Source organism: Oratosquilla oratoria, chromosome 5 (genome assembly GCF_046742065.1).
Source record: "Oratosquilla oratoria isolate Oo_2021 chromosome 5, ASM4674206v1, whole genome shotgun sequence".
Taxonomy (NCBI): Eukaryota; Metazoa; Arthropoda; class Malacostraca; order Stomatopoda; family Squillidae; genus Oratosquilla; species Oratosquilla oratoria.
The window spans coordinates 36,603,099-36,628,577 of record NC_134781.1 but is presented as its reverse complement, the minus strand read 5'-3'; the positions used below and the strand labels follow the sequence as shown (position 1 = coordinate 36,628,577).

The 25,479-nt window shown below is 38.2% G+C and overlaps 1 protein-coding gene across 2 annotated transcripts in view; it reads left to right on the top strand.

Moving 5' to 3' along the window:
• The window catches only part of LOC143025464 (methylmalonyl-CoA mutase, mitochondrial-like), a 266,536-nt gene that overhangs the window by 172,738 nt on the left and 68,319 nt on the right, over positions 1-25,479 (top strand). For both annotated transcript variants that reach the window (XM_076185158.1, XM_076185159.1), the window contains exon 14: positions 18,525-18,671. In XM_076185158.1, the coding sequence (XP_076041273.1) occupies positions 18,525-18,671 (147 nt within the window). The remainder of the gene's footprint in view (positions 1-18,524; positions 18,672-25,479) is intronic.

The following is a 25,479-nucleotide window of genomic DNA, read 5'->3' as shown; positions in this document are numbered from 1 at the left end:
TTATTGCTGCGTGAGAGCGTGTAGTGTTAGTGTTGGATAGTGTGATGCTGTTGAGTGTTTTGTACAATTTGCTGGTGTTTGTTTTGTGATCAAGTGTATTGATAAAGTTTTGCCAATTTTGTGTTTTTTGTTCATGTATTTTATTGGCAATCACAGTGTTTAGTGTTTGTATTTGGTCTGCTATGTTTTGAGGGATAGGTGTGGGGGTATCGTGTTTAAGTGTGTCACGTTGTCTGATGAGGCCTTGGATTTCTGGTGTGAAGTTGGGGTTGTGTGATTTTCTGTTGCCTCTAGGGATGTATCTCTTGTCTGCGTTTTGTATGATTGTATTAAAAGCGTGCACAGCATTGTTTATGTTTGTGATTGGTGTACTGTTAAGTGTTTCAAAATGTTGTTCTGTCTCTTCATTAAAGGCTTCCCAGTTAGCTCTCTTGTAATTGGTGTAAGTGTGTCTGTGGCCAGCTGGGGTGCATCTTGTTTTGGTGGTGATGATGATTGGAAGGTGGTCAGAACCAAGGGCTCCGACCACTCTCCATGATGTTGTTGGGGTTAGGCAGGGGGAGCAAAAGGTGATATCAGGAGAGGAGGGAGTGTAGAGGGCTTGGTATGGGATATGTGTATGATTATGCGTGTTGTTCATGATAGTCAATGAGTCGAGTTGAGTCTGTATATCAAGCCCTCTGTCTGTGTCGGGGTTGTCGACAAACCAGGCAGACGACTTGGCGTTGAAGTCACCACCCATGATCAGGTTGGGGATTGAGGTTAGTTGGCTGAGCTGAGGTCTGAAGGTGTTTGGAACTGTGGGGGATGATTGGGGGGGAATGTACATGTTAACTATTGTTAGTGTTGAATTGTTGCCTGTGCGGATACGAATGGATTGGGTTTCTGTTGTGTTATCTGTGGTAGGGAGGAGAATTTTGGTTGTGGCACTTGTGTCCACAAAACAGATGGAATGGTGGATCAGGGTGACGAGTCCACCGCCATTGCCGTCAGTCCGGTCTTGTCTGATGGTGGTGTAATTATGAAATGATGGTGTTTTGTGTGAGTGTCTTAATTTTGTTTCTTGTAGAATTGCAATGTGTATGTTGTGTTGTTTAAGAAAGTGTTCAAGTTCATGTTTTTTAGTGTTAATACCGTCAATGTTGTGTTGTAATATGTTGATGTTGTGTGTTTTGTATGTGTTGTATGTTGCCGTTTGGGGTTGAGGTTGGGGTGGTAGTGGGGAAGGTGTAGGATCTGGGTCAGAGGGGGGGAAAGGAGAGATCGGGGACAAAGGAAGGGGAGTACTAATCGGGGGTAAGGGCAAGGGGAAATTGGGAGTGGGTAAGGGTGTTGGCTGTGGTTGGGGAGGTGGGATTGGGGTTACTGGAGGGCAGGTAGAACATGTCCAAGTGTTTGTGTATTGGTTTGTGTCAGCAAGTGTTGTACAAGTGAGGTGGGCCCAGTTTTTGCACATATTGCACTGAACTGAGCCCTTTGTCTGTTTGCTCGAAGTAATGGGTTTAGAGCATGTTGGGCATGTGTATTTTGTGGTGGGCCCAGGATTGCTCTCTACATCTCCGGCTAAAAGTAGAAGAAGAGGGGTGATCGCCGGAAAATGACCCCTCAGTGCAGAAAAAACGTAACATTGTGTGTTGGAAAAAAAAGGATTGTGGTACTCCCCCAGGTAGGCGTAGCTCCTCCTTGGGGATCGGTGCCATCTGCGTAGAGCTGATGGCCAGGGGTAAATGCTGCTGTTTGGCCCCCAACTCTTGGGGTTGGGGGGTGGTCCCACGACGTAGACGTTGCAGCTCCAGGACCTGATATTAAGTTGGCAACAAGATCCTTATAGTTGTCACTTTTGTGGTTCCCAAGGAAATTTTGCACTACTTCAACAAATGCGCGCCATGCTGATGCTTCAGGTTCACTCATCGTTTTCATGAAGTTTGTGTCCTTGAAGAGCTTACGGATTTGTGGTCCATCAAAAATCCCTGCTTTCAGTTTTTCAATTGTCAGTTCTGGAAATACATAGCAGATATATTTGAAACATTCCCCATTTTTGTCAAGGGCTTTGACGAACTGCTTGATCAGTCCGAGTTTGATGTGCAAAGGGGGGAAAATGATCTTATCTCGCTCAACTAAAGGTTCTTCCAATATATTGACAGCTCTACATGGAACCATATTTGTTCGAGGCAGCCAGTCTTTCTTAACATAGTGGTTTACTCGGTCTCTGCTGTCCCACATGCAAAGAAAGCATGGGTATTTGGTATAACTAGATTGCTGTCCCATGAGAAAATTCACCATCTTCAAGTCAACACAGATGACCCATTTATGATCATGGTACTGATCTTCTTTAAAACTAACTTAATTTCTTCATATTTTTCCGTAAGAGTTGTTGAGTGGGCAAGTGGGACAGAGCCATACAAATTCCCGTTGTGCAACAATACATTTTTTAAACTACGCTTAGAGCTGTCTATGAAAAGACGCCATTCATCTGGTTTATATTCCTCAATACCAAGTTTTTTAAGAAGCCCACTAATATCTCTGCAATAAACCAACTCTCCCTCTTTTATAAAGAAAGGAACTCTTCATGCCGACTCCGATAAAAGGTTATACGGACACCATTCTCTAGAAGATTCTTTTCTTTCAGTCGGGAAGCCAACAGTTCTACTGAGTTTTTTGGGAGGTTCAAGTCACGAAGTAGATCATTCAGCTCCTCCTGGGAGAAAAGCTGAGGTAAAGTCATATCTGAAAAGTCTTCGTCTCCAGTGTCATCTTCAGGTGATGAGATTTCTTCAGTTGAGGGCAAAGTTATCTGAGGCAAGACACTGAAGAAAGGAATAGGAAGCTCTTCACTGTGTGGAACCGGTCTGATAGCTGAGGCAAGATTAGGATAGACAAGCATTTGTCGGTTTTTCCTGTTAATACCCTTCAAATTTAGGGCACAAAAGTAGCAGTCGTCTAGGTGATTTTTGGGCTCCTGCCACACCATTGGTACAGCGAATCTCATACTTTTCCTTGTCCCTTTAGTCCACTGTCGCATATGCTCTGTACATTGTTTGTAAATACTATGTGGTGCCCAGTATTTATCTTGGTCTCCCAGCTTGACCCCAAAATATGCCATATAAGCTCTTTCAACAAAGTCCGTGATGTTTTTCCGATTTTCAGGCAAAGTGTACTCTCCACAAACGTGACAAAACACATTTGGAGAATTTACGCAAAACCTTCTGGAAGACATCTTGCTCATTTTCTGTTGCTGAATTCACCACATCTCAAAAAATCTGGAAAAATAGAAAATTAGAATTAGATATGGCAAAGAAAATTAGAGTGGACGTACACACATTGTGATTATACGAAAATTCGGTAACTTCAAAACTAGACCTGATTGGTCAAAATGAAGGTTATTTTTGGATTTAGGAGACCAATTTCCTATAGGAATGACTTTTATTTCCTGAACACCAAGAACCTTGTAGACCAGTGTTATACACTAGGAAAGGAACTGGCATAGTACAAGATGTCACAAGGTTAAACACTAGGAAAGGAACTGGCATGGTACAAGATTATACACTAAGAAAGGAACTGACAAAGTACAAAAAGTCACAAATATGCCATATAAGCTCTTTCAACAAAGTCCGTGATGTTTTTCCGATTTTCAGGCAAAGTGTACTCTCCACAAACGTGACAAAACACATTTGGAGAATTTACGCAAAACCTTCTGGAAGACATCTTGCTCATTTTCTGTTGCTGAATTCACCACATCTCAAAAAATCTGGAAAAATAGAAAATTAGAATTAGATATGGCAAGTAGAAAATTAGAGTGGACGTACACACATTGTGATTATACGAAAATTCGGTAACTTCAAAACTAGACCTGATTGGTCAAAATGAAGGTTATTTTTGGATTTAGGAGACCAATTTCCTATAGGAATGACTTTTATTTCCTGAACACCAAGAACCTTGTAGACCAGTGTTATACACTAGGAAAGGAACTGGCATAGTACAAGATGTCACAAGGTTAAACACTAGGAAAGGAACTGGCATGGTACAAGATTATACACTAAGAAAGGAACTGACAAAGTACAAAAAGTCACAAATATGCCATATAAGCTCTTTCAACAAAGTCCGTGATGTTTTTCCGATTTTCAGGCAAAGTGTACTCTCCACAAACGTGACAAAACACATTTGGAGAATTTACGCAAAACCTTCTGGAAGACATCTTGCTCATTTTCTGTTGCTGAATTCACCACATCTCAAAAAATCTGGAAAAATAGAAAATTAGAATTAGATATGGCAAGTAGAAAATTAGAGTGGACGTACACACATTGTGATTATACGAAAATTCGGTAACTTCAAAACTAGACCTGATTGGTCAAAATGAAGGTTATTTTTGGATTTAGGAGACCAATTTCCTATAGGAATGACTTTTATTTCCTGAACACCAAGAACCTTGTAGACCAGTGTTATACACTAGGAAAGGAACTGGCATAGTACAAGATGTCACAAGGTTAAACACTAGGAAAGGAACTGGCATGGTACAAGATTATACACTAAGAAAGGAACTGACAAAGTACAAAAAGTCACAAATGAAAAAGAATAAGTCTTAGTACACAAAATCATCAATGAAAAAGAAATCTAGAGAACAGCACAATTCACCAAATTAAATTTGGTCACATACAACCTGATTTTGTTAATGATAAATTTATCTAATTTATAAATGCCATTACTGATATTAAGATCAGAACCTTCAGAATTTTTTATAATACTACTTTCTGTTATGTTTCTATTGACAAATGAATTACAAGAAATAATAACAGAAGCATTAGTCCAATTAATACAATGATTGAAATTTTTCATGTGAACAAATAGAGCATTGGATTCTTGTGGTGTTTTAACACTATATTTATGTTGTTTAATTCTAGTTGATATTTCTTTGCCCGTTTGTCCAATGTAATACTTTTCACAATCTCTGCAAGGGCTTTTGTATGTGCAGCCATCAGAATCAGTGGGAGAATTCTTAATTATTAATTTCTTAAAAGTACATGGGTTATTAAAAACTACTTTAATATTCCATGTTTCACTTCACTCCGGGCCAAAATCTCGCGGGCAGCATTAGCTGCCAGACGTACGATGTTGCGTCATAATACTCGCATTATAAAAGATAAAGTCATGGCTGTATCGATCATTCTCTCTTTCACTCGTGAATTTTGATAACCATAGAAAATGTGATGAACCCAGTTTACAGAGTATGAGGGTCACACAGGTACAACTACAATAAATATAATCAAGACGCTGACGTCGGCATCCTCGCGTACCCACTTGCTCCTCATGATGCCTACGTAGGCATCACTGTATGGAAGGGGTTAAGTAGATGAACTTGAGAAAGATTGTTACTGGAAGGTAATACTAAAAGGTTCTTAATGTCAAAAGGGGGAGGGGGTTGATTCCTATGAAAAAAAAAAATCGCCAAAGAGAGAGCGTTATCTAAAAATGTTCTAGGGTACTTTAATCCTAAACCTAGGTTAACAATAGACTCAAATTCTTCATCAATGAATTCCGGGCTGCATATCTTCAAGGCACATAAGAACATGGAAGAAAATACAGATTTTTTTTACTTTATCTTGGTGTGCAGAGTAATAATGAATATAAGAAAATACGTGTCGGTTTTCTATAAATACTAAATTTAAAGTCATTACCTTCTCTGTTGATGAGGCAATCTAAAAAGGGCAATTTGTTATTATTTTCTAATTCTACAGTAAAATTAATGGAAGGAACCAAATTATTCAGAGATTGTAAAAAAGTATCCAGGTCTTCAGTACATGGCCACAGGCAAAGAACATCATCTATATATCTATACCATATATATATATATGTATATATATATATATACATATATATATATATATATACATATGTACATATATATATGTACACACACACACCTTTAAATTTATCCAAAAAACTCCCTTTCCTTTTCAGTTTTCTCACTACCAGGACTGTATACACTCACAAAAATTTGCAGAGATCTAAACAGGGTTTGGGAATAGAGTCAGAGGTGGTAAGTGGAATTCAACACTAAAACATTTTGAATAATGGAGTTTGGAAAAAATAAGAAAAATGATATCTGGAAGATATAAAATTGATGAAAAAGAAATTAACCACTTCCATACGGTGACGCCTACGTAGGCGGCATGAGAAGCAAGTGGGTACTCGATGATGCCGACGTCGGCATCTTGATTATATTTATTGTAGTCGTACCTACGTAATCTCCATTCTCTCTAAACTGGCTTCATCAATTTTCTATGGTTTTCAAAATACACGGGTGAAAGAGAACGAACAATTGAGCACTGACTTTATTTTTTATAATGCGATTAGTATGACGCAACATCGCACGTCGGGCAGCTAATGCTGCCAGACGTGCGATGTGCCCCGGAGTGAAGAGGTTAAGAAAGAGGGATCTGAAAAAAACATGGGAGTGATCATCACAAAATATATGTCCCCTGGCAAACGTGTAAACAAGATTGTCAGCAAAACCTACAACTTACTAAGAGCAATAAAAGTGGCTTTTACCTACTTGGATGTAGAAATGGTAAAGAAAATACTAATTACAATGATAAGGCTTAAATTGGAGTATGCAGCGACACTGTGATCACCCAACACAAAAAAGAATATTAAGAAGATTGAGAGAATCCAGAGAGCAGGTACTAGGATGGCCCCAGAACTATCAAACCTCCCATATGAAGAAAAACTGTTAAAATTGGGGTTGCCAAGTCTGGAACAGAGGAGAGAAAGAGGTGACCTGTTGACCATCTGTAGAATTATGAAGGTCATAAAAGTCCTTGATAGGGAATACTCACTAAATTGGGATAAAAGAAACACAAGACATGGAAAGAAGTTTAAAAAGGACAATTGTAGAAGGTACCTGAAAAAGAATCGCTTTCCCCACAGAGTGGTGGATGTATTACCTGGTTGTATTATACGAGAAGGGAGCTATGCTTGTGGTGTCCCGTCTTTATATCTTTCAGCATCAAGTTTTTTCTTAAAATCTTGAATAGTGTTTACACACACTGTTTCTTTGTCTAATTTGTTCCAAGTATCTATCACTCTGTGTGGGAAACTTTTTTTTTTCAGGTCTTCTGTAATTATCTTTTTTGAATTTCTTTTTGTGTCCTCTTGTTTTTCCATTGTCCCATTTCAATAAATCATTCTTATCTAAAATTTCCATTCCTTTCATAATTCTATAGATAGTAGGTCTCCTCTTTCCCTTCTTTGTTCCAGAGTTGGTAATTCTAATTCGGACATTCTTTGTTCATATGTCATTTTGGAGAGAGTTGGTGCCAGTTTTGTTATTGCTCTTTGTATTCTTTCTAATTTTTTTATATTCTTTTTGCTACTGGGTGTCCATAGTGTTGCTGCGTACTCGAGTTTTGGTCTTATTAGTGTAGTTAAATTTATTTTTATTATTTCCTCGTCCAAATAGACAAATACAATGGAACCCCCCCATTTATCTGCCTCTCTATTCGTACAACTCGTTATTCGCAGTGGCGGCGCCAGGGGGGGGGGCTTGGGGGGGCTTTAGCCCTCCCAAAAAAGTGGCCAGCCCCCCCATTAGCCCCCCCAACTGAAATGAGCAAATTGAAAATTTAAAACACTCATTGAAATAATTTTATTAAGTGGAATTTTTAATTGCCAGGGCTAAAGATTTGTCAGCCATCAGTGCTAGCCCAACTATTAACCCCCTCCCCTTCTGAAATGAGGATAATATATGTGTATTATCATATTACTATTAGCCCCCAATAAAATTTGCTCAGCCCCCCCCTTAGCCTCCCCAACTAATAATTCCTGGTGCCGCCGCTGGTTATTCGTTCAACTTGTTCAAGGTAAAATTCAACTCATCATTTGTACTTGCCCCAGAATTCGGACAGCGTCACCTTGTTACTGGTCGCGCCATGCGATTGCTTCAGCTTAGTCTCGTGCTAGCTTCTGTAAACTACACATCATCCACGCAAGTTTCGTGAACCTTTGTGCTACTTTATTGTTATTTTTTGTTATCTTTATTAAAAATAGTGCAGCCATGGGTCCAAAAAAGATTAGTGATTCAACCAAGCCTAAAAGGAAAGCAGTGAGAACGACAATTGAATTGAAAAAAAAACTCATTGCGAAGTTTGAAAGTGGAACTCGTATCTCTGACCTAGCAACTCAATATGGCATGGCGAAATCGACCATATTGTCTATACTGAAAAATAAAGACATAATAAAAGAGGCTAATGTGGCAAAAGGAGTGACCGTTCTTGCTGTGAACAGGTCACTTATAATTGAACAATTGGAAAAACTTTTGTTAGTTTGGATTAACAAAAAACAACTTGCTGGTGACAGCATTTCTGAAACAATAATTTGTGAAAAAGCAAAGTTTGCATGATGACCTTAAGTGAGACAGCTCTGGAACCAGTGCACAAAGTGATGAATTTAAAGCAAGTAGGGGGTGGTTTGATCGATTTAAGAAACAAAGTGACATTCACAGTGTTGTTAGGTGTGGGGAGGCTGCCAGTTCAAACAAAGATGCTGCTGAAAAGTTTGTTGGGGAATTTAAAAACTTTGTAGAGAGTGAGGGATTTACTCCTCACCAAGTTTTTAATTGTGACAAAACTGGCCTCTTCTGGAAGAAGATGCCTAAGAGGACCTATATCACAAAAGAGGAGAAATCATTGCCAGGACACAAGCCTATGAAAGACAGGCGTACACTCTTGTTGTGTGCTAATGCTAGTGGGGACCTCAAAATTAAACCTTTGCTTATCTACTACTCAGAAAACCCAAGAGTGTTCAAGAAAAATAATGTTATAAAAAGTAAACTCAGTGTAATGTGGAGGGCTAATAGTAAGGCTTGGGTAACAAGGCAGTTCTTCACCGAGTGGATATATGAAGTGTTTGCCCCAAGTGTGAAAAAATATCTAGAGCAGAAAAATTTACCACTCAAGGCCCTTCTGGTAATGGACAATGCTCCTGCTCACCCTCCAGGCTTGGAGGAAGATCTGGTGGGTGAATACAGCTTCATCCAAGTGAGGTTTTTGCCCCCTAATACCACTCCTCTAATCCAGCCCATGGATCAGCAGGTCATTTCAAACTTCAAAAAGCTTTACACAAAAGCACTTTTTCAAAGGTGCTTTAAAGTGACTTCTGACACAGAACTAACCCTCAGGGACTTTTGGAAGAACCATTTCAATATCCTTCATTGTTTGAGGATAATAGACAAAGCCTGGGGGGAAGTTTCTTTCAGGACACTGAACACTGCCTGGAAGAGTCTGTGGCAAGACTGTGTGGCAGCCAGAGACTTTCATACAGAGCCTGTAGTGGTGGATGATATTGTGTCCCTGGGGAAGTCCATGGGATTGGATGTAGACAGTGATGATGTGAAGGAGTTAGTCGAAGACCATAGAAATGAGCTGACAACTGAAGAACTCCAAGAATTGTATAGGGAGCAGCAAGAAGAAGTGGTTAAAGAACTTTCTTCAGAGGAGGAGGAAAGTAGTAAGGGAAGCATTCCCACTGCAGAAATTAAAGAACTGTGTTATCACTGGGAGAAAACACAGAGAGTGGTGGAAAAATGGCATCCTAACACTGCTGTGGTTAACAGGAGCATCAATTTGTTTAATAACAATGTTATTGACCATTTTAGAAAAATTCTGAGAAATTTCAAAGGCAGACAACATTGGACAGGTTTTTAAAGAAAGAATCCCAAGATTCTTTTAGTGCAAAAAGACAAAAAAAGAAAAGAAAGAACACTAGAGAGAAAACACCTGAAGGGATGTTACCTGATGTTTATATGGAAGGTGACTCCCCTTCTAAACAGTAACATCAACATCCCTCCTCCTCCTCTTCACCTTCCACTTATGCCATCAGCTCACCTCAGTACAGGTAAAGTCCAGTTAGATTTTTTTTTATTTCATGTACTGTACAGTAAAGTATATTTATTGTTTTTCATAGTTTTTATGTATTCTATGCTTAAAATATTATTACAATAAGCAATAATCTGTGGGTCTAGACGGATTAATCCAATTTACATTATATCTTATGGGAAAAAATTATTTGCCATTCGTACAAATTTCCATTCGAACAGCCTAATGGAACGGATTGTGTACGAATAGCGAGGTTCCACTGTACCACTTTTATTGACCTCAATAAATTACAGGTTTCTCCGATTATTTTATTCATATGCTTGTCCAGTGTCAAGTCTTTGCTGATCATCACTCCAAGGTCTTTTTCTGCGTTAACTTTTTTGACCTCCTCTTCACCAATTTATAATCTCTTGATATTCTGTTTTTACTTTTTCCAAATTCCACTACACTACATTTCTTGATATTGAATTTCACTCTCCACTTTTGAGTCCATTTCCTGATCTTGTCCAAGTCTTGTAATGAGTTGCAATCCTCCTCAGTTTTTACTTTCTATAGTATTTTTGCGTCATCTGCAAAGAAATTCATATATCACTACTCCTTCATCCATGTCATTTATGTGTACAGCAAACATGATCGGGGCCAGTACTGATCCCTGTGGGACACCACTTATCATTTCTTCTCAGATTGAGAATTGATCTCTAATTACTACTCTCATTTTCCTCCCAGTCAGGAAATCTTTCATCCATTCCAATAATTTTCCTCTGATGCCACCTATTGACTCTACTTTCCTTATTAGTTAATTGTGTGGTACCATATCAAATGCCTTTTGTAGGTCCAGAAAGGCACAGTCTGCCCAACCATCTCTCTCGTGTATTATATCTATTATTCTCGAGTAGAAGCAGATCAAGTTTGTTGTACATGATCTTCCTTGTCTGAATCCAAATTGATTTGGATTCAGTATAGTTTTTTCTTCCAAATGTTTAACCCATCTATTTTTTATTACCTTTTCACAAATTTTTGCTACTGTGCTTGTCAGGGAGACCGGTCTGTAACTTGATGGATCTTCCTTGTTTTCTCCCTTATAAAACAGTACAATGTTTGCATTCTCCCAGTCCTGTGGCACCTTTCCTTCTTGAAGTGAGAATTTAATTATATTGTATATTTTATCTGTTAATTCTTCCATGCATTCTTTCAGTATCCAATTTGCAATTCTGTCTGGACCATGTGATTTTCTGGTCACTGATTTCCTTCTGTGTTACAATTATTTCTTTCATTGAGGGGGATATCTCTCTATTTCCTCACAGTTAGGCGAGTTTTCTATTGTTAATACAGGTAGTCGTCGACTTACGACCTATGCGACTTACGACTGATCGACTTTACGACCACGAGATAGTGCAATAATATTTAACATTTAATAGAGTAATAGAATTGGAATGTTATGTCTGGCAGCGCAGAACAATTACTCCGCACGTCGCGAGACGCTAGTACGATAGTTTTGGCAGGCTGCCGACAGCGTCAGCATCCCAGCCAGCTAAATATTCTTTCAATTTTTTGTTTGAAGTAAAATCTTTCCTAATTTTGCATTGCATTTTGTATTTTTGTATTTCTATATGTTTTGCAATTAATAAAATGTAACAATATTTTTTTATGCCTAGGCTAGTTTGTCGATAAGAGTATGTTTGGTACAGTAAGTAAACGGAAAGAATGTGTTTTGAAATAAAAAAAATCCTAATTTTGCCTTGCATTTTGTATTTTTATATGTTTTGCAATTAATAAAATGTAACAGTAAAACTTTTTTATGCCTAGTCTGTTGTCGATAACAATATGTTCGGTACAGCATTTTGTATTTTTATGTTTTGCGATTAATAAAATGTAACAGTAAACTTTGTTTATGCCTAGTCTGTTGTCGATAATAATATTTTCGGTAAAGTACGTAAACAAAAAGAATGTGTTTTGAAATAAAATAAAAAAAATGTCCGAATTTTGCCTTGCAATGATTTTATTGTAACCAACAAAAAAGTATTTGTAGGTCAAAGATAACAGGACTTTATTCAGTATGCGTAGGCCTAGGCTACGTTTCCTAACGAAAATTATGAAAAAGTTAATGAATATTAAACAACGTAGCTCAAAGATAATAAGATTTTATTCAGTATGCATACGTTTCTTAAAGAAAGTCTGATGGTAAAATAATAAAAAGGTTAGAAAATACTCGTACAGTATTAGATATCATAGGTTAAAGATGATAGGATTTTATTCAGTATGCTTATGCCTAGGCTACGTTTCCCAAAGAAAATCAGATAAAATTATATAAAGGTTAAGAAACACTATACAACATAGTTCAAAGATGCTAAGATTATTTCAGCATGCTAAATATAATATACAATATATATATACAGTAAAAAAAATATTTAAAGGGTAATATATACTGTATATATATAAAGACCGACTTGCCTCCAGATCGACTTACGACCTATCCGTCGGAAACGAACTCGGTCGTAAGTCGACGACTATCTGTACTGATTTGAAGTGGTCGTTCATAATTTCAACCATTTCCAGTTCTTCTGTATATTTATATTTACCTTGGAAATGGAGAGAGTGAGTGGTTTGAGGTAAAGGTGGGACTTCGTCAAGGATGCATTATGTCGCCCTGGCTGTTCAACTTATACATGGATGGGGTGGTGCGAGAGGTGAATGCAAGGGTAGTGGGTCAGGGATTGGAGATGGTTAAAGAAAATGGAGAAAAGTGGGAGGTGAGCCAGCTGTTGTTTGCGGACGACACTGCGCTTGTGGCAGCATCGGAGGAGGGATTGAGGAAGCTGGTGGCAGAGTTTGGGAGAGTATGTGATAGAAGAAAGCTAAAGATAAATGTGGGTAAAAGTAAGGTGATGAGATGTACAAGGGGTGAAAGTGGCAGTAGACTGGAAGTGAACATTAAGGGAGAGCAACTGGAGGAAGTAGATAGTTTTAGATACTTGTGTGCAAGTGTAGCAGGAAAAGGTGGAGTGAAGGTGGAGGTAGAATGTAGATTGAGAGAAGCGAGTAAATGCCTTGGTGGATTAAAGAGTGTAATGAGGAATAGACATTTAGGAATGGATGCGAAGAGGAGACTGTATGAAGGAGTGATTGTGCCAACAGCACTGTATGGGGCAGAAACGTGGAACATAAGAGAAGAAGAGAGAAGGAATTTGAATGTGTTTGAGATGAGGTGTCTGAGAAGTATGGTGGGGGTTACTAGGCTAGATAGAGTGAGAAATGAGGAGGTGAGGAGGAGAACAGGGGTGAAAAAGGAGCTGGGAGATAGGGTTGATGAAAGAATATTGGGATGGTTTGGACACATGGAAAGAATGAGTGAAGAAAGACTAGTAAAAGAGGTATGGAAGGCAGATGTGGAGGGAGTGAACATGAAGGGACGTCCTAGGATGAGGTGGATGGATGGGGTGAAGGGGGCTTTGGGGAAGAGGGGAATGTCTGTTGAGGAAGGAAGGGAGAGGACGGAAGACAGAGGTGAGTGGAGAATGGTTGTATATGGATGATGTTGTGATTGCATGAGGTGGAATGGGCGGGGGGGTTGGGGTGAGGTAGTATGTGTGAGCAAATTTTGACGCAGCCCGAAGGGATTTCTCCCCGTCCTCTCCTTATATGCAAGGGGGGACGGAGAGGGGGGGGTCGCCAATTAAATGAAGCAGCCTTGCTGTGGATGTGCTGTGTCTTGCGGCACTGCTTCTGACCCGGGGCGGTGGGCAAGGTGCAGGGATGACCCGTCATCCAGGAGGTGCTCAGATGAGAGGGAGGGTGGGATGGGTGTGGAGTGTATTTGGGGATGAAATGGGTGGGGGTGTTTTTATGCCTTTCCCTTTTTGGCTACCTCCCTTGAAAGGGGGAAAAAGCCTTGGTATATGTATATGTATGTACCTTGGCGCAGCTTTTCTATTTCTTGTCTGTTCTTCAGTTTGCCATTTACATTCCTGTAAAATAGTTTGGGTTCTTCCTTGCATTTTTCTATTATCTTTTTTTCATAGTTTCTCTTTTCATCTCTGCGTATTTTTACATAATCATTTCTTAGTTTGATGTACATTAACCATTTGCTTGTTTTCTTGTCTCTTTTCCATTTCTTCCAAGCTTTGTCTCTTTTATGCTTATCCTCACATTTTTTGTAGTACCAGGTTTTTATGTATGTTCTTTCCTTTTTTTGTTGTACATATTTATTTCTCTCCCTCATTATAAATTTCTTTTAGTATATTCCATTTCTCTTCCAATGGCAGGTGCTAACTTTTACGACCGAGGCACCAAGGCTCTCATTCATCACTGGCAAAAGTGCATTGCGAATGGTGGTGACTATGTAGAAAAATAAATTCTGGAGTACAAAAGGTCACTCGTTTTAACCCCTTTCATACGGTGCCGCACACGTAGGCGTCATGGGGAGCGAGTGTATTCGCGAGGCTGCCATATCGGCGTCTTGATTATATTTATTGTAGTCGCCCCTCCATAATGACATTCTTTCTAATTCTTTTGTAATCGCATTTTCTATGGTTATCAAAATTCACGGGTAAAGAGAGAACGATCGATATAAGCGGTGACTATATTTTATGATGCGAGTATTATTACGACACGTCGTACGGCTGGCATTGGTTGCTGCCACCGAGATCTAAGTCCATGACGCCTATGTGTGCGGCACCATACACTTCTGTATCTCCTCACCAGCAGAACCATTCCTTCTCTCACTTACCTCATTGTCACTCCTGGCACCCTCCCACCATATTCCCAAACTTGAACTTGTCCCTCTCCTTCATCTCTTTTTTAAGGATGTCAGTATGCTACATATATATATATATATAGTGGGGATGAAAGACTTCTTTGGAGAAGGCAGAAATGAGGAAGCTGAAGGAGGTCTATTGTAGACTAATTGATCACTGCTTGCTGAAGAGGTGCCTGACGGGCAAGACTCAAAACCCCAATAAGTCACTACATATCTGCCCAAAAGTCAAGACCCTTGGCAAGCAAACCCTGGATTTTGGTATTGCCCAGGCAGCAATCAGCAGTAATATTGGGTATGTGGAAGGCTACCTGGTAAAAGAATTGGGAATTGAAAACTCCAGGATCAAGAACCATCTTGCAGATCTGGACAAAAACAGAGAACGGGTAGTCAAATGCAAATCTCCCAAAAAGAGGAAACTGCTTGCAGACCACTCCTATACAAGAAGTGGCTCATCCTTGGTGAAACAAAACCCCAACATAATTCACAATGTCTGTAATGCCCCAAGGGTAATGCACCAGTTAAAGCCAATAACAATTTTGGGACGAAGTAATGTAAATGTAAAAAATATAATTTACAGAACGCTGCACTTTGTTTATGATATCTAATTTATCAGTATCTATATTTTCTATCTATATTCCAAATAGTTTTTTCATACAGAAAGTGATTTTTTTTTTTTTTTTTTTTTCCAACTCGAAAACTTGCTAATGGTATTTTTGTCAAATTCTATAACTCAAAAAAAAAATTCTTTGTGTAATTTTTTTTTTTTATATATAATGCTTACCCTCTTTTCTAAATTGTCTTACTGAATTGTGTCTATGGAGGGTAAAACTATAGCTTTTAGTAATGGAATTATGTCAACTGTTACAAAATTTGGGTGCTCATAAAGAAAAATCCAATATGGTGTAACTTTTAGACATGAGTAACAAGTGAACAAGACAATCTATCAGAACATCTAGTTTCCTAAATAAAAATCAACAGATTGCAGGTTCTATTAGTTAACAAGATATATGAAAAATATAAGACATCAAATTATTGTTTTTTTTCTGTTTTTCAGTGGATTTCCATAAAAAATTGCACAAATGCTTTTCACACTGCCTCTTATAGAAAAAAATTATTCTAGCTTAATTATTTCAATATAAGCATACTGATGTCCTTAACACTAAATATCCACCCTCCTCACAAACCACCAATCTCTTCCATTTTACTCTCATCTGTGCCACAACCATGCACACTTAATTATTCAATTATTAGGGTTCTGGTTAGAATCCTCATCCCCTTTAATGCACTTTATGTTGAAGCATACAGAGTACAGGACTCCAAGTCCTGTCATCCTGTCCTATTTAGTTTCCTTTTACGACATGCATGAGAAACACAATGTGGCAGAATTAACCACTTCCCACCACAGGGGGATCCACAAGAGATAATCATATAAGCAAGACTAAAGAATACAAAGAGCAGCAAATAAAATAAGCCTTGCATATAAGTCATAGAAGGAGAGACTAAAAGCACAAGCCCTGCCATTATTAAAGGATTGTAAGGAAAGAAGGAACTTGATTGCAGTGTTCAGATCATTGAAAAGGCAGAGTTGATAGAGAAGCTCTTTTGATTTGGGATAGGAAATTATCACACAGAGTGGTGGATGTCTGGAACAAATTGGATGAAACAATAGTGTGTGCAAACACCATACATGAATTTAAGAAAAAACTAGATGTTGCAAGAAAAAAAGACATGACACCGCAAACATAGCTCCCCTTCCTGTAGAATACAACTAGGTAAATATACATACATACATATACCAAGGCTATTCCCCCTTACAAGGAAAGTAGCCAAAAAGAAAAAGGCATTAAATCATTCCCCCCCATTCCATCCCTGAATACACTCCACACCCCTCCACCCTCCCTCTTATCTTAGCACCTCCTGGATGACAGGTCATCCCTGCACCTTGTCCACTGCCCTGGGTCAGAAGCAGTGTCACAAGACACAGCACATCCACAGCAAGGCTGCTTCATTAAATTGGCAACCCCCCCTCTCCGTCCCTCCATGCAGAAAAGGAGAAGACGGGGAGAAATCCCTTTGGCCTGCGTCAAATTTTTCTCACACATACTACCTCACCCCCCATTCCACCTCATGCATCACAACATCATCCATATACAACCATTCTCCATTCACCCCAGTCTTCTGTCCTCTCCCATCCTTCCTCAACAGACATTCCCCTCTTCCCCAAAGCCCCCTTCACCCTATCCATCCACCTCATCCTAGGATGTCCCCTCATATTCACTCCCTCCACATCTGCCTTCCATACCTCTTTTACTAGTCTTTCTTCACTCATTCTTTCCATGTGTCCAAATCATCCTAATACCCTTTCATCAACCCTATCTCCCAACTCCCTTTCCACCCCTGTTCTTCTCCTCACCTCCTCATTTCTCACTCTATCTAGCCTAGTAACCCCCATCATACTTCTCAGACACCTCATCTCAAACACATTCAAACTCCTTCTCTCTTCCTCTCTTATGTTCCACGTTTCTGCCCCATACAGTGCTATTGGCACAGTCACTCCTTCATACAGTCTCCTCTTAGCATCCATTCCCAAATGTCTATTCCTCATTACACTCTTCAATCCACCAAGGCATTTACTCGCTTCTCTCAATCTTCATTCTACCTCCACCTTCACTCCACCTTTTCCTGCCACATTTGCACCCAAGTATCTAAAACTATCCACTTCCTCCAGTCATTCTCCCTTAATGCTCACTTCCAGTCTGCTGCCACTTTTACCCCTTGAACATCTCATCACCTTACTTTTACCCACATTTATCTTCAGCTTTCTTCTATCACACACTCTCCCAAACTCTGTCACTAACTTCCTCAATCCCTCCTCCGATCCTGCCACAAGTGCAGTGTCGTCCGCAAACAACAGTTGGCTCACCTCCCACTTTTCTCCATTTTCTTTAACCATCTCCAATCCCTGACCCACCACCCTTGCATTTACCTCTCGCACTACCCCATCCATGTACAAGTTGAACAGCCAGGGTGACATAACGCATCCTGACGAAGTCCCACCTTTACCTTGAACCACTCACTCTCTTAAAGACATGTAAAAATAGTTATCCACACAGACATGTAAAAATAGTTATCCACACAGATGTGTAAATTCCTTGAATAGCATAGGAGTTATTATTGCACAGAGTGGAACCATACATGAATGTTAGAAAAACCTCAGGGTTTGATAAGATTCCAAACTGGATATTTAAAGAATGCAGGGACCAGTGTGCAGACAAGATTTACAATGTAACTGAATGTTTGATAAAAGGGGTAGTTCTACAGGACAGGAATGTAGTACCAGTCTATAAAGAAAGAAGCAAAGTATTACCATTAAATCAAAGATCAGTACCCACTTCCCTCCACTCTCACTAACTCCAGACCTTACCCAGCATTCTTTCATTCATCTCCCTCACCACCCTATCTGTTGACATGTAGAACAACCATGGCAACATTACACAACCCTGGTGCAGACCCACCTTTACCTCAGACTATTCTATTACTCTATCCCCAACCTAAACACAAGTTCTACCACCCATGTAAAGCTAGTGTGAGAGTCTCCTCTTTCTCCTCGTCTTCCTCTTTTTCGCCATCTGCCCTGTAGCCAGTGACAGAAACAGATCCACACTAATAAAGCATTGAAAGTAGTCCATCATTTCTTCACAGAGATTTACATGAGGTCCCAAGGACCATTGCTTAATACTTTGGGATTGTGGATTTCCAGTCTATGAAACCCAAGTATATAACTGTTAAGACTGAGATACTCTCATTACAGTAAACTCTATATAATTTTGGATGATGTTCTAAGGAACCCAATAATAAATACTTAAGCTTCCCCTTTCTTACTTCCATTTCACCTAAAGATTGAAGAGTTTGTCCAAGTAGAAGGACGCCGCCCGCGTATTCTGGTTGCAAAGATGGGACAGGATGGACATGACCGAGGAGCAAAGGTTATTGCTACTGGCTTTGCTGACCTTGGCTTCGATGTTGATGTAGGGCCCCTGTTTCAGGTAAGTACATAATATATTACTAATTTCTTCTCCTCCTCCACCTCCTCGTCCTTCTCAAATGGGTCTAGATGAGTGTGGGATGGATGGATGCTTTGACTTGGCCACCCCCTTGTAAAGGAAGAAAAGTCTTTTGGTATCTACAATTTTGATCATAATTAATTCTACATTGCCTTTGCCTTCATTAATCTTTGTCACATTTAGACCCTTTTTGGTCAATGTCATGACACCATGCTTGTCTGTTCTATTTTTTGCCCAGTGGTTGTGAAGGCCTTGTCCCACTATACTTGTTGATAGAGGTAGTTTTGTCTCTACAATTCCCATAATGTCAGGTTTCTCTATTTCTAGATAGTCATTTAGTTCATTAATTCCAGAGATCATGCCATCGATATTTGTGTATGCCACTTTTAGTTTCATATTTTCTATCTTTCTATCATTTGAGTTCTTAGTTTTATTTTCAGAGGTCTATGTTGTTTTTCTTGTGAATATTTGCCTATTCTGTGGATCTCGTCAATTCCCTTATCAAAAGTTTGCCCTTCATCCTGTATTTCTTTCAAAATTTCATTAGCTAATTCCTTCTCCTCCTTTTCTCTCTGGTATTTATACATATCATGTTTTTCCTGGATACCATGGACCACAATGCACTTACCTTTGTCAGCTGTATCTCTCACCTAATTTTCCTTTTCTTTAATTACTGTACTTTCATAACTCTTTCTTTTGTATTTTCCTCCATCTGCTTTTGTACTATTTCTCTAAAAGATATTTTTTTATTTTCCTGTTCTTGTTTCCATTGATTCTTTATTTCAGTGAAGTCTATTTCTTTAATTGACTCTTCCACCTTTCCGGTCACTACTTGTAATTGCTCTTTAACCTCCTTTTTCAGTTTTTCATTTTTATTTTTGTCCTCATTTTTCATGCTTTCGTTTTCTCTTTTGAGGATTTAAATTTCAATCTTAAGGTCAATTATCTAATTGTTTGCTCATTACTCGTATGCAAAGTAATCAATTCCCTAAGTACAGCTCGGTAGTCCAATCTTAAATCTATGATTTCTTCCATTAAGTTGTTTACTTCATGAATTCTTAATGCATTACTATATCTAACTTCTCTATCTATATATAAGCTTTTACCAATTTCACCTGGGTTTCTTTGAAACCCTGAAAAACTGTTGTTCTCCCACCTTTGATTTATCCTAGGAGTATCTCTCTCTTTGTTGGTTTATTATTTTTTCTTCTTTTTCTTTCTCCATTTTGCCAAACTATACTTCTTTTCAAGAACTGGATTTCCTTTATCAGTCACATGAGAAACATAGCTTACCCACCCCACACAATAACAACTGCTTTCCTTCATGTCGGCGACATAACCGCTAGATATGCACTCAATCACTGCACTTTCGCTTTGGTGTCCAGTGTGTGTGTATTTACCTACTAAGTATTTCAGCGGCTTTGACCCATCGTTTTTCACTCATATTTCCGAAATATCCATTCACATCAGTATGATATATTAGCACAGCCTAATTCACACCCTGCCCTAATTTTTGACGTTATAGTGCATTTACAAGTGTATTTAATTATGGCGTTTACTCTTGATATTAAGTGTGTCGTAGCCGACACCCGTGAAGTAAATCGAAGAGGTGAAGTCGTGACGTCATCACAAACTACCTCGTGTATCCCAACTTCACTTGTTTGATTTACTTCACGGGTGTCGGGTACGACACACTTAATATCAAGAGTAAACACCGTAATTAAATACACTTGTGAATGCACTATTAACATAAAAAATTAGGGCAGGGTGTGAATTAGGCTGTGCTAATATACCATGCTGATGTGAATGATTATTTCGGAAATACTTAGTAGTTGTATTATACGGGAAGGGGAGCTATGCTCGGGGTGACCTGTCTTTGTATCTCACAACATCTAGTTTGTTCTTAAATTCTTGTATGGTGTTTGTACACACTATTGTTTAGTCCTATTTGTTCCAGACATCTATCACTCTGTGTGGAAAGCTTTTTTTTTTTTTTTTTCAGATCTCTTCTGTAATTGTCCTTTTTGAGTTTTTTTTAACGTCCCCTTGTTTTTCTTCTATCCCACTTTAATAGGTCTTCTATATCAAGGACTTTCATGCCTTTCATGATTCTGTAAATGGCCAAAAGATTGTCCGTTTCTCTTCTTTGTTCCAGCGTTGGTAGTTCCAGTTTAGACAATCTTTGCTCACATGTCAATTTTGAAAGTGTTGGAGCCACGTTTGTCATTGCTCTTTGGAGTCTTTCTGTTTTCCTCTTTTTTTTCTCTCTCTTTTTTTTTCTGGGTCTCCATAGTGTCGCTGCATACTCCAATCTTGGCCTTATCAGTGTGACTAGTATTTTCTTTACCATTACCTCATCCAAGTAATTAAAAGCCACCTTTATTGATCTTAGTAAGTTGTAGGTTTCTCCAACTATTTTGTTTATATTGTTGTCTGGGGATCTTTGACTCCAAGGTTCTTTTCGGAACCAGTTTTCTTTACTTCCTGTGCACTGATTTTATATTGTCCTTATTTTTTTTTTTTTTTTTTTTTTTTTTTTTTTTTTTTAATACTTTTTCCAAATTCCAATATACAACATTTCTAATTGTTGAAGTCAACATCCCATTTCTGACTCCATTCCCAGACCTTGTCCAAATCTCTCTGTAGTGATTCACAACCTTTTTCCATACTTACTCCCCGTATTCTTTTTTGAATGGGGGGACGGAGAGGGGAGGGTCGCTGATTTAATGAAGCGGCCTTGCTGTGGATGTGCTGTGCCTTGCGACACTGCCTCTGACCCAGGGCAGTGGACAAGGTGCAGGGATGACCCATCATCCAGGAGGTGCTAAGATGGGAGGGAGGGTGGAGGGGAGTGGAGTGTATGTAGGGATGGAGTGGGTGGGAATGATTTTATGCCTTTTTCTTTTTGGCTACCTCCCTTGTAAGGGGGAAAAAGCCTTGGTATATGTATGTATGTACTTTAGTAGTTTTGTGTCATCTGCAAAGAAGTTCTACACCTACACATTCTACACCTTCATCTATGTCATTTACATATATAGCAAACATTGTCGGAGCCAGTACTGAACCCTGTGGGACTCCACTTCTCATTTCTTCCCAAGTAGAGTTTTTATCTCTGAGCACCACTCTCATTTTTCTCCCATGCAAGAAATCTTCCATCCATTTCAATAGTTTTCTGTGTATACCTCTTGTTGTTTCAAGATTTCTTAATTTTTTGTGTGGTACTTTACCAAATGCCTTTTGTAAGTCCAGGAAAGCACAGTCTGCCTATACATCCATTTTTTGCATTAAATCTTTTAACCTTGAATAGAAACAGATCAATTTTGTGGCACATGATCTTCCCTGTCTAAAACCAAATTGTCTCAGATTTAGTATATTGTTCTCCAGGTGTTTAGTCCATCTACTTTTGATAACTTTCTCACAAATTTTAGCTATTGTACTTGTAAGGGAGACCAGTCTATAGTTTGTTGGGTCTTCCTTGTTTCCCCCTTTATATGTTGGCATAATATTGGCATTTTTCCAGTTTTGCGGTACTTTTGATTCTTTGAGTGAGCAATCTATTATCTTATATATTTTGTCAGTTAGTTCATCTATACATTCTTTGAGTATCCAGTCTGCAATTCTGTTCAGGCCATATGATTTTCTGATATCAATGTTCATTATTTGGTCCCTTATTTCTTTCTGTGTCACAATTATTTCTCTTATTGGGGGGATCTTTCTCGCCTTCCTTCATCCCAATTGTGTATGTTTTCATTTGTGAATACAGATTTGAAATGTTTGTTCATAATTTCAGCCATTTCTATATCCTCTGTATATTCTATGTTCCCTTGTCATAATTTTACTATTTCCTGTTTATTAGTTTACCATTTACATATCTAAAGAATAATTTGGGTTGATCTTTACATTTGTCTACTATGTCTTTTTCATAGTTTCTTTTTTCTTCCCTGCATATTTTTACATATTTATTTCTTAGCTTGATATATATTTGCCACTTTCCATTTTTTCCATCTTTTCCAAGCTTTGTCTCTTTTATCTTTAGCCTCATCACATTTTTTGTGATACCAGTACTTAATGTACACCTTTTCCTGTTTTTGTTTTGGTATGTATTTATCCACTCCTTCATTATAGATTTCTTTTAAGGTCATCCATTTCTCTTCCACCTGTGTTTCCTCATTAACCACTTCCATACGGTGACGCCTACATAGGCGTCATGAGGAGCAAGTGGGTACGTGATGATGCCGACGTCGGTGTCTTGATTATATTTATTGTAGTCATACCTGCATGACCCTCATTCTCTCTAAACTGGCTTCATCATATTTTCTATGGTTATCAAAATTCATGGGTGAAAGAGAATGAGCGATTGAGCAATGACTTTATTTTTTATAATGCGATTATTATGACGCAACATCGCATGTCTGGCAGCTAATACTGCCAGACGTGCGATGTGCCCTGGAGTGAAGAGGTTAAGGAATTTTTCCCAGCTCACTTTCTGAAAGAATTTTCTAAGTTTCCCAAAATCCCCTTTAATACATATCAGTCTTCCTTTTCTATGTTTCTCATTTCTCCCCATATTTATTTCCTCTTTCAGTTCGAGCTCAAGTAGTATGTGGTCTTTTTTCCCAAATGGTGTCTTGTATTCCATTTTATCCATAATTTCAGGCTCTGATGTAAATATTCAATCTAGTCTCGACGGTTCTTCGTTGTTTCTATATCTGGTATTTTCTTTTACTCATTGAGTAATTGTGTGTTCAATGGTCATGTCTAGTAGTATGTTTCCCCAAAGGTCCTCTCCACTCTTCACTGTCATCTCCCAACATATTTCTTAAGAGTTAAAATCACCCATAATTTCTTGATTTCCTCCTTTCAGTATTTCGTTTAATGTATGCCTTATGTCTTCCAACATTTTGGAATTGTCACTCTCCAAGAACATGTTTTTGGGGTCACATAGATCACCACAAATTTTCTACTTTCCATGTCACTATTTTAAACTTTTATCATGATCAATTCCACATTGTTTTTCCTTCTGTGATCTTCATTACATTTAAGCCCTTCTTAGTCAAAAACATGATTCCTCCACCCTGTTTTTCCTCTCAATTTTTTATCCAATGATTATATAAACCTTGTCCAACACTATTTGGTGGTATGGATCTTGTAATTTTGTCTCCACAATTCCCATTATATCTGATTTTTCTTCTGCCAGATAATCATTTAATTCATCTAATCCTGAAATCAGGCCATCTATGTTGATATAAGTTACTTTTAATTTTTTTCCTTTTCCTCCTTGTTTTTTGTTTCCCTTTTGATATACCATTTTCTCAGCCTCAAGTCCAGTACTCTCCAAAAAACTCACTCTTTTTGGTCTCCATTTTTCTCTCATTTTTTTTTTTTTTTTTTTTTTCATTAGCTTAATTTGTCTTTTCTCTATCTTTTTCCTCCTCATCGCTCATTTCCTTTTTTTATCCATATACTTTGTAGTTTTCACTTTTTGCCAACTTTGCTGTTTTTGCTAATACTGCTATCATTTGTAACCTTAGTTTAATTTTTAGAGGTCGATTCTTTTCTTTTGAGTATTGTCCCACTCCCTGCACTTCTATTTCCTTTTCTATTTCTTGCCCCTGGTCTTGTACCTCTTTCAGAATTTCTTTTGCTTTTCTTTCTCCTGTTTTTCTCTTAAGTATCTAGCTACATTGTTTTTCTTTAATACCATATACCACTATGCACTTTTTTTTATCTACTGTATCCCTGACCCAATTTTCTTTCTCATTGATTAGTTTAATAACTGTTTCCTTTGCATTTTCTTATTTTTTAAAGGCCATTTTTTTGTTTTCCTGATCAAATTTCCATCGGTTATTTCTTGAAGGTGTCTCCTTTATGCTGTCTCCAACTTTCTCGGTCACTGCTTTAATTTGTTCCTTTACTTCTCTTTTCAAAGCCTCATTTTTATTAGTATCTTTACTTTTTATAATTTAATTTTAATTTTTTACTGTGTTTAGTTCTTTTTTAGGTCACTAAGCTCTCTATTGGTTTCTGCATTTTGTCTTTTCTACTCAATTATTTCTCTATACATCACCATGCATTCTGCTCTTAGATCTATATCTTTCTTTAATTCTGTAATCTCTTGATTCCATGAACGATTTTATACCTCATCTCCCTTTCTAAATCTATACTTTTACCTAGTCTTCTGCCTTCTCTTGCAAAGCCAGAAAATCCTACATAAGTTCTTCATACCTTTGGTTTTTTCGTGGCATCTCAATATTACTGCTTTTTTTGGGGATGACACCTAACATCGATTCAACCCTGCTCATATCCAGTCTTCTTTTAGTTGCTTCACCATATTTCTGTGTGCCTTCACCATCCTCCATTTTTTTTATTTCTTTTTTTTTTATTTATGTATTTTATTTATTAATTATTATTATTATTATTTATTATTTTTTTTTTTTTCCACCTACTAATTTCACTCTATTAATTCATTTTGGGCACTCATTAAGCATTCCCCTTCCTGTATAAATACCAACTTAGCAAAAAAGCACTGTACTCCAGAGCTCGTTCTAAACGTGTACAGTATTTACCTAGTTGTATTATATGGGAAGAGAGCTAAGCTCATAGTGACAAGTCTTTGTATCTTTCAGGATCAAGTTTGTTTTTAAATTCTTGTATAGTTTTTGGGCACACTGTTGCCTCATCTAGTTTGCTTCAGATATCCACCACTCTGTGTGGGAAACTATTCTTTTTCAGATCTCTTCTATAATTATCCTTTTTGAGTTTCTTTTTATGTCTTCTTGTTTTTCTCTTA